The sequence below is a fragment of the Blennius ocellaris genome (genome assembly GCF_963422515.1).
Source record: "Blennius ocellaris genome assembly, chromosome: 4".
In the NCBI taxonomy this organism is placed as follows: Eukaryota; Metazoa; Chordata; class Actinopteri; order Blenniiformes; family Blenniidae; genus Blennius; species Blennius ocellaris.
The window spans coordinates 21697803-21714912 of NC_137653.1; the positions used below are offsets into that span (position 1 = coordinate 21697803).

General features: G+C 42.5%; 1 protein-coding gene across 2 annotated transcripts in view; it reads left to right on the forward strand.

The window, feature by feature from the left end:
- The window catches only part of magi1b (membrane associated guanylate kinase, WW and PDZ domain containing 1b), a 159882-nt gene that overhangs the window by 104963 nt on the left and 37809 nt on the right, over window positions 1-17110 (forward strand). The window contains exons 4-10 of one of the 2 annotated variants that reach the window (XM_080494807.1): window positions 1083-1325; window positions 4349-4574; window positions 7381-7463; window positions 8279-8314; window positions 12258-12315; window positions 13244-13359; window positions 16125-16244. In XM_080494807.1, coding sequence (XP_080350933.1) covers window positions 1083-1325; window positions 4349-4574; window positions 7381-7463; window positions 8279-8314; window positions 12258-12315; window positions 13244-13359; window positions 16125-16244 — 882 coding nt within the window. Of the gene's footprint in view, window positions 1-1082; window positions 1326-4348; window positions 4575-7380; window positions 7464-8278; window positions 8315-12257; window positions 12316-13243; window positions 13378-16124; window positions 16245-17110 lie in introns of both variants that reach the window. The other variant, XM_080494806.1, reaches the window with a different exon arrangement.

Sequence of the window (17110 nt, forward strand, 5' to 3'; positions counted from 1 at the left end):
ATAAATAATTGTGCATGTGATTCAAAAAGAATCGTCTTTACAAGGATATTCAACAACAGTAATGGCTAATCTTGTCATGTCATGGAAAACACATTGAAATTATACAAGCAACAACAACTTGATACAAATTGGACTTCAATTTGAGGCTTAAGATTTAAGACTCCAGTCATAATGTTTAACCACAATTATTAAGCCTTTCAGTGAAAGTATGAATAAACTCTTTGTTTCAAATAATCGCCCGCTTTAATCAAGGAAAAGTCTTATAATTATTGCTCCTCAAGCATATTTTAACTGTCTTTGTGGAAAAAACATTTACATATACATTTACAAAGTACTTTCCTTTTGTCACTTTATCTCAAATTAAAACTTTCTCCATCCAATCTGCTACCAAACAAAGTCTGTCTTTTCAAAGGAAGAGAAAAAAAAGTTGATCTTTTGGATGCTGAGGCTTTATTACCTCATTGTGACCGTTTTTCATATTGCACAGTCTCTCAACGCCTGCCTGCTTTCTTCTTTGGATGATCATGACTTGGTTACTGGATGTATTCACTCTTTTTAGTTGAACCCAAATTGCAACTCTGGCACAGGAAAAGAGTCAGACTGTAAATCGCTTCAATTAAAAAAATCTTCACAGAAAAGAAAACAGGCTCTGTTTTCACATGTTTGCTCATTTCTTTTTTTAATATGCAAATCTTTTTTGTAGATGAACTGCATAAGCAGTCATTTTATTAAGCTTAAAAGTGGTGGAATATCATTGTGGGGAGTCTCCCAAAAAGTTTTCAAGTTGTTTGAAAGCTGAGCTACAGCAAGATGAAAACTGTAGCTTTGAATTTGAGATTTAACATTCCCCCACAGACAAACTCAGTATTTACATACAAAGGCTGTGACTAAACCCTCCTCCAACACACACACACACACACACACACACACACACACACACACACACACACACACACACACACACACACACACACACACACACACACACACACACACACACACACATACACAAAGCATTTGACCCCTCTTCTCATGCCCTCCTTCTACTTCTTTTCTCCCCCACCGCCTCCTCCGTTGCCTAGGTAACTATTATGGGACGCCCAAGCCGCCCGTGCAGCCCCCCAGTGGGAAAGTGATTAGCAGTAGCGGTAGCGGCGGTGATGCCCCACTGCCAGACGGGCTCAGCAGTAGCCTGCCGGGCTCGCAGCACTCCACTCCTCGACGCAGCAAGTCCTACCATGACATGCACAATGCTGGAATAGGGCCTGGAGAGCCGCCGCAGGAGGACGACGAGGACCTCCCTGACATGAACAGCAGCTTTACAGGTACGTCACATGAAGTGCCTGAGCGGCCTGCATGAAGTCATTCAGGAACTCTAACTCAAATGTAAAGCAAAGTCTTTTATTTGTGTAATGTGTGCTTACCTTTACCCATTTTCACTGTGTTAGCTATCAACTGTTATCCCACTAAACAGTCAGCTTTATTTACAAAATAGAAATGCTTTATAATTATTTGTTGATATTTAAACACTCACTTAGTTGTGGACACTAAACACATTGCAAACCTGATTGTTATTTAAAGCTATTCTCTTAAAACTACCATGTTTTCATTAATACCCGTTATAGAAAAGGTAATTGCTTCTTCTTTTTCTTTTCACTTTGCACAGAATGTTAGAGCAGGGTGTCAAGTACATATTAGTTCAGGGGCCAAAAAGCTCATCTTGAGTGGGCCAAACCAGTAAAATAGTCCCATAATAATCATATTTTTTATTTGTTGTGGCGCCGAGTATAGGCGATGAAAATGTCTCTATTTTCACAAAACCAAATAATTACTACAAAAAAGAGTACAATGTCAACTTCAAGCCAATTTTGATGAAACCCGGTGACGTGTTTTTCGAACATCACTTTGAGCTCGGAGGTAGCTCGCTTTTTTTTTATCTATGTTTCCTTTGAAATTTTCACTGGTTTCTTGGTCTGGATCGGAGCCTCTTGCAGCCCAGGTTTGTCCCACTGTGTACTCACTGTCCTTTAAAAAGTTTTTGTCACAGTTTTAAGAATTTAGAATTTTGCGAGATGAATAAAGGATCAATCAAGTTCAGCCATTTTTCAGACATTTTAGCTGTTTTACCGATTTTAGTCATTTTTAATTCTTAACTACACAGTTTGTTTTTTTTATTTGATGATTTATTTAATTATTAAAATTCTTTCTCATGGGTTTAGTTGTATCAGCCGATTTATCTCTTCTTTTTTTTTTTACCAGGAGATAAGAGTAATTTTGAAAGAGGGTCAGATGTGCAAGTAAACTATAAATGAGTTAGAAAATGTTCCTTTAGATATAATTTCGTGAAACCTTCAAGGGATAGCTACTGAGGGGCTAAAGCCCCAAACCCTACAGTATTCTTATAAACTCCAATGTACAGCTGAGGCTCTGCGGTTGTCTTCTCTGGCAGTCTCCTCTGCACAGATTTGCATTTTCTCTGTTCGCATGGCGGGTAGGAAGGCGGCATCCAATAACAAGCATTCACTCAAGACACATTTAAAGCACATTCTGAAGCCAGGCGTTAACAGCATTTTGTCTACAATCGATTCAGATGCAATTTTCGTTCATTTGGACACAAAATCCGGGGCGGGAACCGGGCCTCAAAAGCTGCCAGCACTCTCCAGACTAAATTGAATTTGGCGTCTTCACGCGGGCGACATCCAAAAATGAAGCACCGCAGTTATTATTGATAAACACTTTTTTTCCCCCTTCCTTTTCAGACAGGTTTTTCTACTTTTGCAGAATTTGCCTGCAGCCAATCAATGGCTGCAGTCATTGGTGCTCTTTTTTTTGAAACTCCTCCTCATTTCTTGGGACTCTCACAGCTGATGAGGACACCTTTAAGCAAACAGCGTGTTTACAGGCAGATCTGTCGTCAACAGCAGCCTGAGGATGCGCCGTGCTGGATTTAGTTTAGAGGATCAGACCGGGATGGGATCCAGCTCACGACACGTTGTGTTTGGGTTCCTCAGAGTAACAGGGTGTGATGGATACAGTGGGAGGGAGGAATGGATGTGGGGAGAAGGCAACAGGAATTAAAAGCGAGGGGGGGGGTGAGTCAGGGTGGGATTGGACAGAGAAACAAGGAGAGAAGCAAAAGAGGTGTACATGTTGTGTGAAGGAGGATAAGCTCTGAGAAAAGGAGTAGGAGAAGGAATGAAGAGAGAGAGCGATTAAGAAGAGGAAGAGAGGACTTTGGTGTGGCAGCAGCACACAAGAGCTTCTTTGATTGGTGAGTAAGTGGAATCTGGGTTTGAATGCATCCAAAAATGTAAAATAGTGCCATCTGGCTGCCAGCAGCAGAAGGTGACGGACTGAGCAAGTCTTAAAGTTTGAGACGTTTGTTTGAATCTTCTTGTGGCTTATAAAGCATAAACAATACCATCCCTATCCTGCTTGTGTGTTAGTAGGTCAGTAGGCATTGTAAGGAGGTTGACTCGGCTCAGATAAAAGCTGTTCCCACCATGTGTTTTACTTCTTTTTTCCGTCCCAAGGTGGAACCAAAAGTTGTTTGCTTGCCATCTGCGATTGTGCGAGCTCCAAGGGTGCCAGTCAAGTGTGAGTGTGAAAAGGAGATAACAGGAAGCTAGGTGATAGCACTTCAGAGGCCACGAGTCGAGGTGTGAACTGCCCACTCAGCAGGCCCCGCGTGACTTTACAAATGTAGGAGGCAGTTTTGGATAAACGCTCCCACTCCACATGAGTGGTTTTTACTCAGAAAGTCCATGTTGGAGCTTTGGAAAGATTTTACACAGATCTGGATTCCTCAAAAATACTTGGTCGTTTGGAAGTGTGTGGACTCTTTTGTGGTGTGGAATTTCCCATGCTGTGTTCGGGTTCTTGCTCAGTTTACTTAGGTAAAGCAAGTAAAGGCAGCTTCAGTTTTAGAGCATTTCTCTGCAACAAAGCAATTCAAAGTGCTTTATTTTTACAAACAAGGAGGAGAAACTGAATAAGTTAAAGACAGTGCAACATAAAGTGCAAAAAAGCTAGTTTTACTGAAAGACAGCAGCAAACAGAATTGTCTGCAGCATCCTGCAGTTTTCAGGGAGTTTGTTCAAAGTATTTGGTGAATTAAGAACTAAAAGCTGCCTCTCCACATTTGCTTTTGACTCTGGAACAGAACCGAGGTCTGATCCAGATTATCTGAGAATTCACAATTACATTTTGGGCTCAAACCACTTGTGATTGGGGGTTTGTGGGTCTTCGTGTTGCATTCAGATTCATCTGGTCCCCGGAAGTATGTTGTTCCCCAAACAGTCGTTAAATTAAAAGCTGGTTTCTTTATTTCTTCTCTTGATCCCTCCAGGAGACTCCAGTGAATTAGACGAGATCCCTCACTCGGTGCGCCCCTACATCCCCCGCCAGAGTGACCCGTCCTACGCTGGGACAACCCCCTCACCAACGGCCACCACGGAGAGCACACAGCAAACACACTCTCACCTGAGCCATCCTCCCCCGGAGGACCCGCTGGGACCTCTGCCTGACAACTGGGAGATGGCCTACACCGAGAACGGAGAGGTCTACTTTATAGAGTAAGTAGCCCAAGGGGAAAAAAAAAAAAAAAACGTTGAAATTGTTCTTATTGTGTGGATTCAGTTTCAATCTGCCATCGTCTATGTCTTTGTATCAGCTTAATATAGCCTGTTTTCACCGCTTCAGAAATCTCAAGGGGCTTTATTCTCAAATTGAGCCACAACTGCCACAATTTAATCGAACTGAATCTTCAAATCACGACCGATTTGTGTGCAGAGTTTGTCGCCGTTTTCTTCACACAAGACATCGTTAATTGTTTCTGTCAGTCCGGTTTGTAGTGAAACAATCAATTCATTTATTTGAACAAAGCCTGAACTGAGATCCCAACAAACCTCCACAGTCCAAACGTCTGTTATGATGCTTTTCACGTTCATCTTAAATTAGATTTAAGTTTGTTGGTTTGACAGTTAAGCAGATATTTCCAACTAAACAATGGGTCACATTTTCAAATTAAACTTGTTTTCGCTGACATTCATCAGACTTGAATAGACTGCAAATGCTGTAGAAAAAAAGCTCTGTTGATCATTACTTTCTGTTTTTAAAGCCAACTTATCATTCAAGTGCCTCATTAACTTGTCTTTGTGTTATATTATAGCGTTATTATCCGTAACAATTCCCTCATGAGATCACCTTGACTTCTTTTACCGCTGTAAACAAATGCTGACGGCCTGGATCGGACCATCTTCTTTCATCTTCCAGACACTAATGGACCATCAAAAGTGAAACACTGTTTCTGGGTTGTTTCCGGTTCAATCAAAGTATCTTAAAGTGGATTTAAATGTCTCTGCTGCTCGGTACAGCTGGACGTGAATCCGACCGTCACAAGCTCACGTCTACACATTTATCTTTATTGTTATGTCGTCATTCATTCATTCTTAGACTCCAATGAGTTCATGCCACCAATGTATAGAACATCAGTATCCCTGTTCACCATAATTACGTCCAAGTTAGTCCTTCAGAAATCTTTTGTAGTTTCGTCTTCATTGGCTGTGTGACTTTAGTGCCCTCATTGAAAATCAATCAGGGGGGAATTTTAAAGAAACCCAGCCCCCCCCCAGTGTGAAGGAGTCAACGCTCCCCTCTGACGACAGGGTTCCTCACCTCACTATCTCATTCTTTCCAGTCTTTTAAGTTGAGTGTAGCTTAGGAGAGGAGTGTGGACTGATGGGTGAATGGAGATATCAGCCAAACATGCGATACGCAATAATCTTTCACACTTTGTGACCTCTGACCCTCATATCTACCCAGCGGGTATGTATCTTGTGCCCGTTGATGTTGCGATAAATTCTCAACACATTGGGCAGCTTCACTTCTTTTTTAACCGAACACTTCATCTGCTCCCTCTCATGATTCTTTTTCCACCTATCCAAAGAATATATGCAATACATTTTGGTATATATTTTCAAATGAAGGCTGTTTTCTGAGTTGGAGAGCAGAAATAATGGAAGACCTACCCCTCTTTTGAATCAATACCCATATTAAATAAAACAAAACAATCCAGCTTCGAGGACCCCAAGTTTCATTTACATTTTCCAAGATGGCTGTGCACAGTGTGAAGTATTAGAATACACAAGGTTTTAATGTTGTCTATCGCTGCATGTAAAAATGTTGCGAGTGTTTTAATGGCTCATAACGACAGCTCAGCTGCAGTGTTTCCGCTGCATATGAAGTTAATTAAATACGTCGTAATTTCTATCATTTATACTCAAAAAGATTCAGCACAACAAATGTATACATCGTCTGATTTGTATTGTTGCGCTGAACTCGATGCTCCAGCTCGGCATTTCTGACCAGCTGACGTCATTGGAAATATGCTTTAAAAAGCAGCCCCTTTCACACATGCCAATGAATAAGAGCAGAGCGTCCTAAAAGGACCGGAGCAATGGTGAGAAAATAACACGATGGTCCACACACCACGACCTTCTGACCTCGAATGAACCTCAAAGCCTCATCGAGGAAAAAAAATCCCAAATCTGAAGTCAAAACAAGTCACAACTTTCACAATGCCCCTGATTCAGGTCAAGAGCACCTTGTAAATCCACGTTAATGCCAACAAAACCCGGCATTTCTGACGGCTCTTCCGCTGATAACTTTCAGGAAAATGTTTGAAAGCTTTCAGGTGCATCAACCATAGTTTAGTTCAGGGGCCACATTCAGCCCACTTACATCTTGAGAGCGCTGGACCGGTGAAATAGTGCCATAATAACCTTTAAATGTTAACTTTGTTGTGGTGCAGCGTATACATGAAGAAATTGTCTATTTCCAGAAAACCAAACAATTACTCGCGAGTACAATGACAACAATAAGCCAATTTTAATTAAACCTGCAAAATGTAGTGAAATGTCAAAAAAAAAGTTTCTAGAAACTCACAGCATGGCTTTGAGGCCCGTGTGACAGCTACAAGGTCGCCAGCTTTCATGGCAGCATCACTGATATCTCGGCTCATGTCTCAGTGTTGTCTTGTGTTTGCTACTCTTAAGAAATTTGTTAAAAAAAAGAAGTTATTTGTACAATTTGCTTAGTGGTTTGGTGGGCCGGATTGCAGTTGGATTTTGCACACGGCCCTTATGTTTGACACTTGTTGTAGTCCATCGACAGAGGGACTGTGGATCAGACATTAATGCATCTCCTAATCCAATTCCAACTGAGGTTTTGTCTGCACTTCATCCTGTCTATCTGTCAAAATGTCCTTGGGAGACACACGAAATCCCAGGTTTCTTCACCATAAAGACACAACCTATATACGTATATATATATATATCTCACATACTTGTAATTAATCATATTGCTGTGTGTCTTGTTTAGCCACAACACAAAGACCACCTCGTGGATAGACCCTCGGTGCCTGGACAAACCTCAGAAACCCCTGGAAGAATGTGAAGATGATGGTATGTTCTTGTCAGACCAACAATTGATCCGGACATGTTTAGATACAATTTATGTCATTGATCTTTTTAGTTTCAGCACTCATGTCAGAAATAATTCACACAAATATGTTAATTTGATGATCCTCTGTCTGAAGTGAATCCAGTGTCAGTTTTTGGGGGTTTTTTTTCCAACTCTGCGACGTCTTGATGTCTAGTGTTAAATCGTTCAACGCTTGAGGAGGAGAGTGGAGTTTCCCTTGGTAGCCCTTAGGTGTCAGTGTTGGGTCACAGAAGATGTTGAGCGCAGCAGCTTTCGGGTGGCATTGCTTCTCCTCCAGGCCCCCTCTTTTTTTATGTTTTGTTCAGAATTAGAAATCCTACAGCTTCAATCAAATCACTATCATTTGTTACACCGGGTTGTATTGAATCTATTAAAGCACCATGTTCAAAGATGTTTACCTCCAGTACATGATGTACACACTCATATATACAGTATTACAATGAGAAAATAAGCAGTTACTCACACCAACATATTGCTTGATTAAATTATGGTTTATGACTCAAGCTTGGAAAAACAATTTTTCCAGCTTTACGTTTGTTCCAAACCACAGACCTCAGTTCAGTCATCTGGAGGGAAATCGTGCTGTGCGATTATTGTAAACATAAGTGGTCACTGTCACCAGGTGACACTCAGCCTTTGATTGAATCTTGCCACCAAGTGGCCAGATGTTGCTATTACACCCAGCTGACCCACAGATGTGTGTCTTTTTCCCTATGTCTGCCGCTTCCTGTTTTCTTTCCCCCATGCTGCTGCTGCTGATGATCCTGCTGAGCAGAAGGGGTACACACAGAGGAGCTGGACAATGACCTCGGTAGGAACAGCACATCTTTGACACTATACGTATTGCTCCAAGAAAATATGGTCACTCTTGTTGCACATAATTCATTCTTAACCAAAATCTTTTGTTTGTGATGTATGAGAGTTGTCTTACTTGTACAATGCAGGACATTTCTAGTTCTCCCTCTGAATAATAACACAACAATGTTGTGTTTTGTCTCCTTTTTGTCTTGAAGAATAACTTACCAAATGCACCAGTGTCCCTATTTTTCAGAATAATTGGAAGAAATTGATCTGCAGTGCAGCCATTGTTGAGCAATGAATAGCATAAAAATGTGTTTTAAACTTTAAAATTGATTTCTATCACATAATTTGCGAAGCACTGGAATGTAATAAGTTACCCAAGAAAGGGTTAAAGAATCAATTTGGATGGAAAAAACAAAACAAATACAGTCTGTACAATACCTCGCGCACATTTCCATAATGCCGTGCGCCAGCGGCTGCTTGTACAGCGTCACCGGAACATTTGTCTGGCGGTGGCTGTAACGCCCATCATTTAGAAATGAGACATTATGCTTGCGAACACTTAACATTTGCCCAGCCTCCCCTTCAGTATGTCTCTCGGTGAACACGCTCTGCATGTGGCCTTGAACAGCATTGTAAACTCAGCCACACGCTTCCCAACACGTTTGCAGCAAACTCTCCCACATCAGCGGATCGTCATTTCACACATAAGAGGGCGAGACGGATCCGAGGGGGATTGTTGCGGCGATGATTTTCCTAATGTGTGTCTGTCTGAGCCAGACGGCAACGGGTCCCGGTTCTGTTCCCCGATGCCCATCAGCACACTAACTAGCCTATCAGACAGAGCGGTGAGGGCTCTTGTTGCACGATAAATGGTGTCTGGAGACGGTGTTACGCTCTGGTAATGAATGATGTCATTCCACTTTAGGAGATATCAGAGTAATGATTGTTGCAGGCCTTTGTCATTACAATCATCGTCATCATCGTCATCATCATCATCATCATGATGCTTTGGCACAGACTGGAGGTGCACTGATGTACAGAAAACTAAATCACATTATTAATGTCTACATAAGTGTAACTGTGTGATTCATCCATGCATTCCTACTGCTTAAGAAACAGAAAAGTTTTAGTTTATTCTTAAACATAAAATTTTCATTCGCCCAAGGCTTTGGGACCATATTCAAGCATCAGAACTGAGAAGAGGGTTTCATCCTCCTTTAAACCTCCATATGTCGATATTTTCCTTTATTAACTGAGCAAATTTACCAAACGTAATATGAACGAGGTCAGCAGCAGAGAAACATCTACCAAGTCTCCTTGCAGATTGTCTCTGGCATCTCCTCAGCCAAGCTATATAAAAGGATAAAACATCCATTGATTTTATGAGTATGTTCTTCAGGATCTGCCATTGTGAAGCTTTTTAAATCATGTGCATTAAAAACCGGCAGATCAGACGAGTTCCTCGTCCATTAGACAACTGGATGAACGTGCTCGATAATTATCGATCAGCACAATCTAATACAGGTGAGGCAAAGAAACCCAATTAACTGCATCTCTCCAAGGAGAAGCAGGCGAAAGCATTTCATGTGTGCCGCTGCACACACACACACACTCACACACACCTACACACAAACAAATCCTCACACACAGAGCTCCTCTCCACGGCTCACAGTTACTCAGGAGAAATCAATCACAGCACTGTATCAAGAGAATGAGATGCAGACATGTAATTCATCACGGTTGACTCCCGCCTTGAATTCACAGTATGTTTTAGAAAATGGGATGTGGGAAGAGGGACACGGGGCGGAAAGAAAAGCACCGCCTAATGAGTGACAGGCTTATTTCTCCGCTTGTCGTTCTATTTTGGGCTTACACACATCAAAAGGTGTGTTGCACTTTAAAGGAAGGTTACCGATTCGAACGTCCTCTGCTGGTTCTATCTTTGCACTCTGCGCACACACACACACACACCCACAGGTGCTCATCCTGCGGCGGAACTAGCACACTGTGAAATCATGTGGGTGATTAAAATTTTGCATTGAGGTGAGGCGGTACTGCATCCCATTTAACGTTCCAGTTCAAAACGTGTAAATGAAAATTCACCACGCCGGCTTTGTAGGTTCGCCCCTGCCACCGCACACTGCCGTAACCTTGTATTCCTTCTACACTCACCCCTTTTTTTTTTCTTTCAGCAACTGCATTCACCTGCTGTGGAAAATACAATAATGATAAGCAGGGTTCACATGCATGAAATAGTTTCCTCCACCTTTGGCACTGTGACTTATCTGAATGGCTTTCCTCTGACTAATCTGTAAGCTGTGGTGGTGTGCTCAGACCACTTAAACATCCTGAATGTACTGCATCTGCTCCCGACTCCACTCCAGCCAAGGATCCTCCTTATTAGAAAGCAGAGGGGGGGGGGGGGGGGGGGGGTCGCTCCACCTTGGATGATTGTAATTACCATCTACTCACACACAGGGCAAAGGCAGAATTGGTCCAGGGTAATAATATGTAAAACTTATACATCACAGGGGAGGGATATTGGACAATCTGTGTTTGCAGCCAATTAGAAGCTTCTGACATTATCTGCATGGAGGCTGGCCAATAATCAATGCCGCTGTAATCAGGCTTTGGATGTGAATCAGATGCAATGGCTTCGCTGCCTCTGGCAACAAGGAGTAAACTGCAGAAAACACAGCAAAAATTGTACCGCATGCCGGACTGGTGGATTTGGTTGCATCAAGTAGTAACTGAACTCTTGTAAAACCGGTAACAAAGTTACAGCTGTGGAATTTCTTTGAGTGTAATTTTCCCTGCAGAGTGGCTTCATGACATTTTCATCCCATGTAATCTGTGCCACAACAAAGAAAAACATTAAGGTTTGAATTTGAAGGTTATAGCACTATATTACCCGTCTGACCCACTGTGTGTAAACTAACATGAGTTTGATATCCCTGCGTTAGAGCATCTTCCTCTCAAAATCTAATGTAACTCCATCTGAAATCGGTGATTCGGTCATGAGACAGCTCAGCTAATGGTAGTACTCTGGTAATAAACCTAAGAGAACCCGAACTGAGGAAAACAAAATTCAAGCGTGGGTCACCGACGTTTCATTCCAGTACAACTGGCAGCTGTTTTTTTGTGTGCGATAGTTCACAAAAGTTGTTGTGCTAGGAAGAACTTGGACCAACCACATTTAAATCTATTATGAAGTTTGAGTATTTTTTTTTTAATTTGTAACACTTAAATGCATTTTTATCATTAAAAAATCTTCAAATGCTTACATCATTGAAGCAATAAGCTCAGCCGACATTAAACTATTAATTTGGCTCTCAGCTTGAGACGAGAACATTTTTCAGTCCATTGTTGAATGGACGCAATCTCTGCTCAGGTGAAATTCTCATTCACATGCAAACTGGGTCAACAAACAGGAGGCAGGTCGGGTGAAGTCAGGTCTGCAGCAGATTCACTCTGTCACGTAACGGGTGTGCAACGAAAAAAGAAGAGGCACAACATTAGATCTGTAAGGTTTTGAATTATTAATGGTGACTATGAGGACAATCAAAGGTAAAAAAAAAAAAAAAGCTTTTCTCGTTCCATCCAGCCAGGCTTGTTCCACTTCCCTCCTGTCCTTTATAAGCACCTGTCTCTTCTGACTCCACTCCACTTCCCCTCCCAGCGACCCCTTCACCTCTCCTCTTCACTCCTTTCATCTCCTCTCACTCTCCATCCGTCCCTCCATCTTAGCCCGGGAGGGGTGGCCTTGCTCTGTTATTGTCTGACGTGCGGAAATGTCAGCAGTGTGAGGGGACAGAGGTGTGGACAGGCCGTGGCGCCACATGGGCCCTGGAGCCTGACTGACAGGCACACACACAATGGAGAGACACAAGCTTGGGGTATTTCTATATTTCCTGTGACTCACTCGTTCTCTCTCTTTTTTTTTTCCACAGAACTCCCCCCTGGATGGGAGAAAATAGACGATCCAGTGTACGGGGTCTACTATGTTGAGTAAGTGACATGCCTGCATGCTGACACACAAAAAAAACAACACAAATACAAGCTATAGTTTTACTGCGACACACAGCTCTTAACCGGACTGTAAATCCGAGCCGCTCCCGAGTGTTTACAATTCTGTTCTGACATCACAGCCAGACTTCGCTTCCGTTTATTTTTGGTCCTGAAAATGTAGGACATTTTGTTTTCATCATCACCACTGGGGAAAATATGCAGTGTATGTGCGGTTTTTTTTACAAGCGCATGTGTGTGAATCTCATCTTATGTGACGCCCGTGGGCTTCAGCATTATTACAAATATGTTTCATATGTTTTGATGTTGTTCAAAGCAGCACCTGGGGGCTCAGAGCTATTTTTTTTTTGTCTCTGAAATACTTTCCCTACATACATTATTCACAGTTTTCTTCATTGGCTGTATGCTGTGGATCTTTCAGCTTTAATTTCTCAGCTCTGGTTGGGTTAGCAGGACAGCTGGCGGTGCTGGGCGTGTGATATGAAAGGTGCCTGTGCTTGCTGTGAATTAAGACATCATTGCTGAAGGGGTTTATTTGATGTGATTTGCGACGTGACTGTGCCGTGCACTTTACAAAGAGGTAGTTTCTGTGAGAGGCTGAGGGCGGGTGTCTCGTGTCACAATTAATCGAAGCTTATCACTGTATCCCTCCTCTTCTCCCTTCCTTTTTTGACCTGACCTTCTTCCCTCCCTCCTCTATTACCTTATCCTCTCCTCCCCTCCTTTGTTGACCTGATCGCTCTCTCCCGCCTTCCTCTATTATCTTACCCTCTCTTCCATGTCTGACTCCCCCCCTCCCCGCTGATCTCTACATCCTGTCGTCTATTCTCGCGCCCTATTCATCTTCTATAATTCATTCCTTCTGTGCTGTCTCCCCATCCACTCAACCCTCTTCTCCGCCGTCCCAAAGTCACATCAACAGGAAGACCCAGTATGAGAATCCACTGCTGGAGGCAAAGAGGCGCAGGCAGCTGGAGCAGCAGCAGCCTCAGCAGCCTCAGCCCCAAAGCCAGCAGCCACCTGAAGGTGAGCGCTACATCCGAGGTTCGTTCACAAGCCCCCACCAAGGGCGTCATTTCCTTTCTTTTTATTCATGTGTGTGAATGAGTCGACTGCGTACGCGTCTGTATGTGTGCGAGTGCCTGTATCTGTTTGTGCCGGGGGGTTTTTGAAGTGTGCGGAGAAAGAACCGCCCAGCGCCCAAGTTTCAGAGTTCGTTTCACACCAAGTGCTAATCTCTGGTAGATTGCTAGATTATAACATTGCTTATGATCTTAAAAAAAAAAAATCACAATATCAACATGCACATAATCTGAAGATTTTAAATCCATTGACAGCCTTGTTTTGTTTTTTTTACCTGGTGGCCACGGGACAAATGTAAGAAGCATGAAAATCCACGCAAAATTACTAAAAAGAACAAATTCACATGTAGAAATACAAATCTGAAAGCATATAAACATTACCATCACCAACATAATATTTGTAATTGTATACAAATCATATAAGGACACCAGGACACACTTGCAAAAGAGATTATTAATCTCAATGGGGTTCTCTTGACTAAATATAGGCTAAATTAAAACAATAAAAGTATTGCAATATTTAACATTGTCCTACTTAATATATAGTTTGCAACTTAAATATCTCATTTTGTTTGGTCTTTATAGCACTTATAAGGAAAAGAAATTGATGAATAATCTGTATTTTTTTGAATGGATTAAATTCTATTTTTACTGTCCACTCATTTGTTTGTGGCGTTATGTTTTCTACAAAACCTAAAATGCAATATTCATGCTGGGAAAAGGCATCCCCACGACCCTCAAAAATCTCAGTGGTGCTCCCGTCTTCTCCCACACTCTGAAAGCTACTGGTTTATATCAAATATTGCTACTGTGCTACTTGATGTTGCCTGCTATTGCCTTATGATTTGCTAAGTGCTCTCCCATAAAGGCATAACTATTATTTGCGGCTGCACAACGCAGCCTTTTTGAAGTTAATTTCTGTTTTCCGCGCTACCTTTTGGATGCTCGTTTGTGGTAATAACTTGAAAGCTTTTTTCCTTCCTAAGGCGACGACAGGTAAGTTTGACTTGTGTTGAAAACGATCTGCCTGCTAAAGAGAGTCTACCCTCCTAATTTGTGTCACTTAATAAAGCTCTAAGTGCTTCCAGTGATATCACTACTAAAGGGCGAACCGCTTCGTCTCGAACAGCTGCCAGAGCTCAACAATTATGTCCAATTAGGTTACTCTTATTTCCTGTCTTAAACCTTAGACAGTCATAGAAACCGCCACAGTGAAATTATTTGTGAATGCGGGCCGGCCCACGAGGGAATTCTCTCCTATCATGCTCCACCTTCTGCTCATTCAGCAGAAAACATCAGATTCACCTCAATTACCTGCCGACTTTTAGCCCATCTGAAAACACACTCTTCAAATAATCCAAAAAAACTAAACAAACAAACACTCATTTTGTGTTGAGTTTCTCCTTTTTCCTCCTTGTCTGCATCGATTCTGCCTCACCGCTGAGAATATTAATGAAGGATGCAGTCTGATCTGTGCCATGACGCTGTAACAAGGTGATTCATCAACGATAGTAGCCAGAATAAAGAAATGAGTGGCTCTGTTTTTCACACACGCCTGTGAGAAATGTGAGACTTGTATTAAGTGTCTTAGGGCCTCTTCAGTCTTATAGGTGAGATATGAAACTGTTGTAAAGGTTTCATAAGGTGAAATATTGCATTTGTTTGTTGTTGCCTCACATGTTGGATGTTCAGAGCTTTTTTACAGTAATAGAAAGTGAGATGTGGAAAAGAACAATAACATAAAACCCCATACAAAGAATTAGAAACGGGCACAATGTAAGAGCTATTACAGACACACTGATGCCACTTTTTTTTTTAAAGCAAAAGAACAAGTAATAACCTTTAGCTACTTGCTGATATTGAGTACCAATACGAGTACTTACTAATTGCCATAAAGTCTGTAAACGATATGTGAAGGCTAGTGAATCACTTCCACACAGCCTCTGCATCGATGCCACACACACTTCCAACAGTCCTCATTGCTCTTGTATACTACTGCATGTATATTACACATAGGGCAAATCATAGTGTCTGTCTACACACTGTACTATGTGTACTGTACACTGAACCAGTGGACTGAGCTCACTGGTACTGACCGTATCAGTCATTTTTTAATCATGTTTAGCATGTAGCATTGCTGCTGTGTGAGCCCCAAAACTCTTTAGCATGTAACGCGTAGCACAGCTCGGAGTTATTTGCTGAGCAATTAAGCTAATGAGCGACACCAAGGCTAGCTCCACTGGTACAAATGTCTCTGGTGATTAAGATGCTGGTGTTGCACAAACTACAGTTTGCCATACTTTTTGCAAATTAATATTAAAGGATCTCTAAACCGCTGTCTTCACTCAAGTCAAGTAATACTTGCCAATACTTGTATTGGTGATCTTTTATTCGTCTGAGTATTCCGTGCAGTGTCAAACCCGATAGCTAATATGCATACAGAGTGAGCTTTAATTAAAAACTTAAAGCAGCGTCTACATATTTAGTTTTACTGTGTGCACAGACAGCTTGATCCAGGTAACTATAATAAAACCCGACAGTTCAGTTGGATACACTTTTGAACCGATTCCCTTCAGCTTGACAAATGCTGTTCCAAACTCAGAGGCCCACCCTGTCCATAGCCCCTCAGCTCCGGTTTCCTCTCCAAGTACGGCATCTTTGCACCTGTCTGGCCTCTATCTAGAGACCATGTACCCCTTGTTGTTGCAGAATGGATCGAGGACTCCACGCTGGCTGGGGCCCCGTTGGCCAGCTACGCTGCCAATCACCAGGAGACCTACAGGGACCCCCAGACAGGCCCCCCGGTGACCAATGCCATGGGACAGAAAAGTAAGTTGCCTCGTGTGGAGGGGAAGTGTGAAACCTGCTGGAAAAAAAGGGGTTGCTCATTACCTTTCTGATTCTAGGCCACGTTACCCCAGAGTGACTTATTATGAGCTTAACAGAATTCAGCTCTGACTTTGTGGTTTGTTTACCTGTGCTGATGCCTCGGGCCAAGTTTGACTTTTCATGATGGAGGACCGGTTATGAACTGACGCTGCTCTCGGAATCAGTCCTACCGTATATTCCGAATAAGTAACGTTCAGCCCATCTGATATGTACAGTGGGCCGTGTTTGATCCTGGTGGTTTTCTGTACGTGAGGACAGAACGACGGAGGATCTGCCACCCACTGCGCTGCCTGTTCCCCCCCACCCCCAGTGTGTACATCCTCCTCTGTAATGCGGTTCCTTTTTCTCGGATCAAATAATGGCCCGATTTCACCCACTATTTAGCAATGCGCACACTTACAAACACTGTCTCGCCGATACTGTGGGCTTTCCTTCTCCTGGTTGCCAGCTCCTTTCATAGCAGCTTCCCACCAGCAGCTTGTCTAATTAGCAGAGCCATGGTGGAGAATTAACAGCCTCACCCCGTCTCTCTTCCTCTCTGTCATCCACCTTTTTCCGTCGCGATCTCTTTATTATATATCGCACTGTATTTTCCCTCTCCCTCTTATTCAGTGGTTGGTTCTGTCCATCTTCCTCTCTCTTTTCCTGCCCCGCCCGCCCCTCCGTCTCTGACTCCAGCCGACTCCAGCTGCTTCAGCCCCCTTGATATTCCTCCAGAGAAAGACGTCATTTGAAATCTCTTTATCAAACTGCCTCGCTTTCATGTTTTCTTTCCTGCTTCCTGGTTTGCTCTTACATCTACCAAT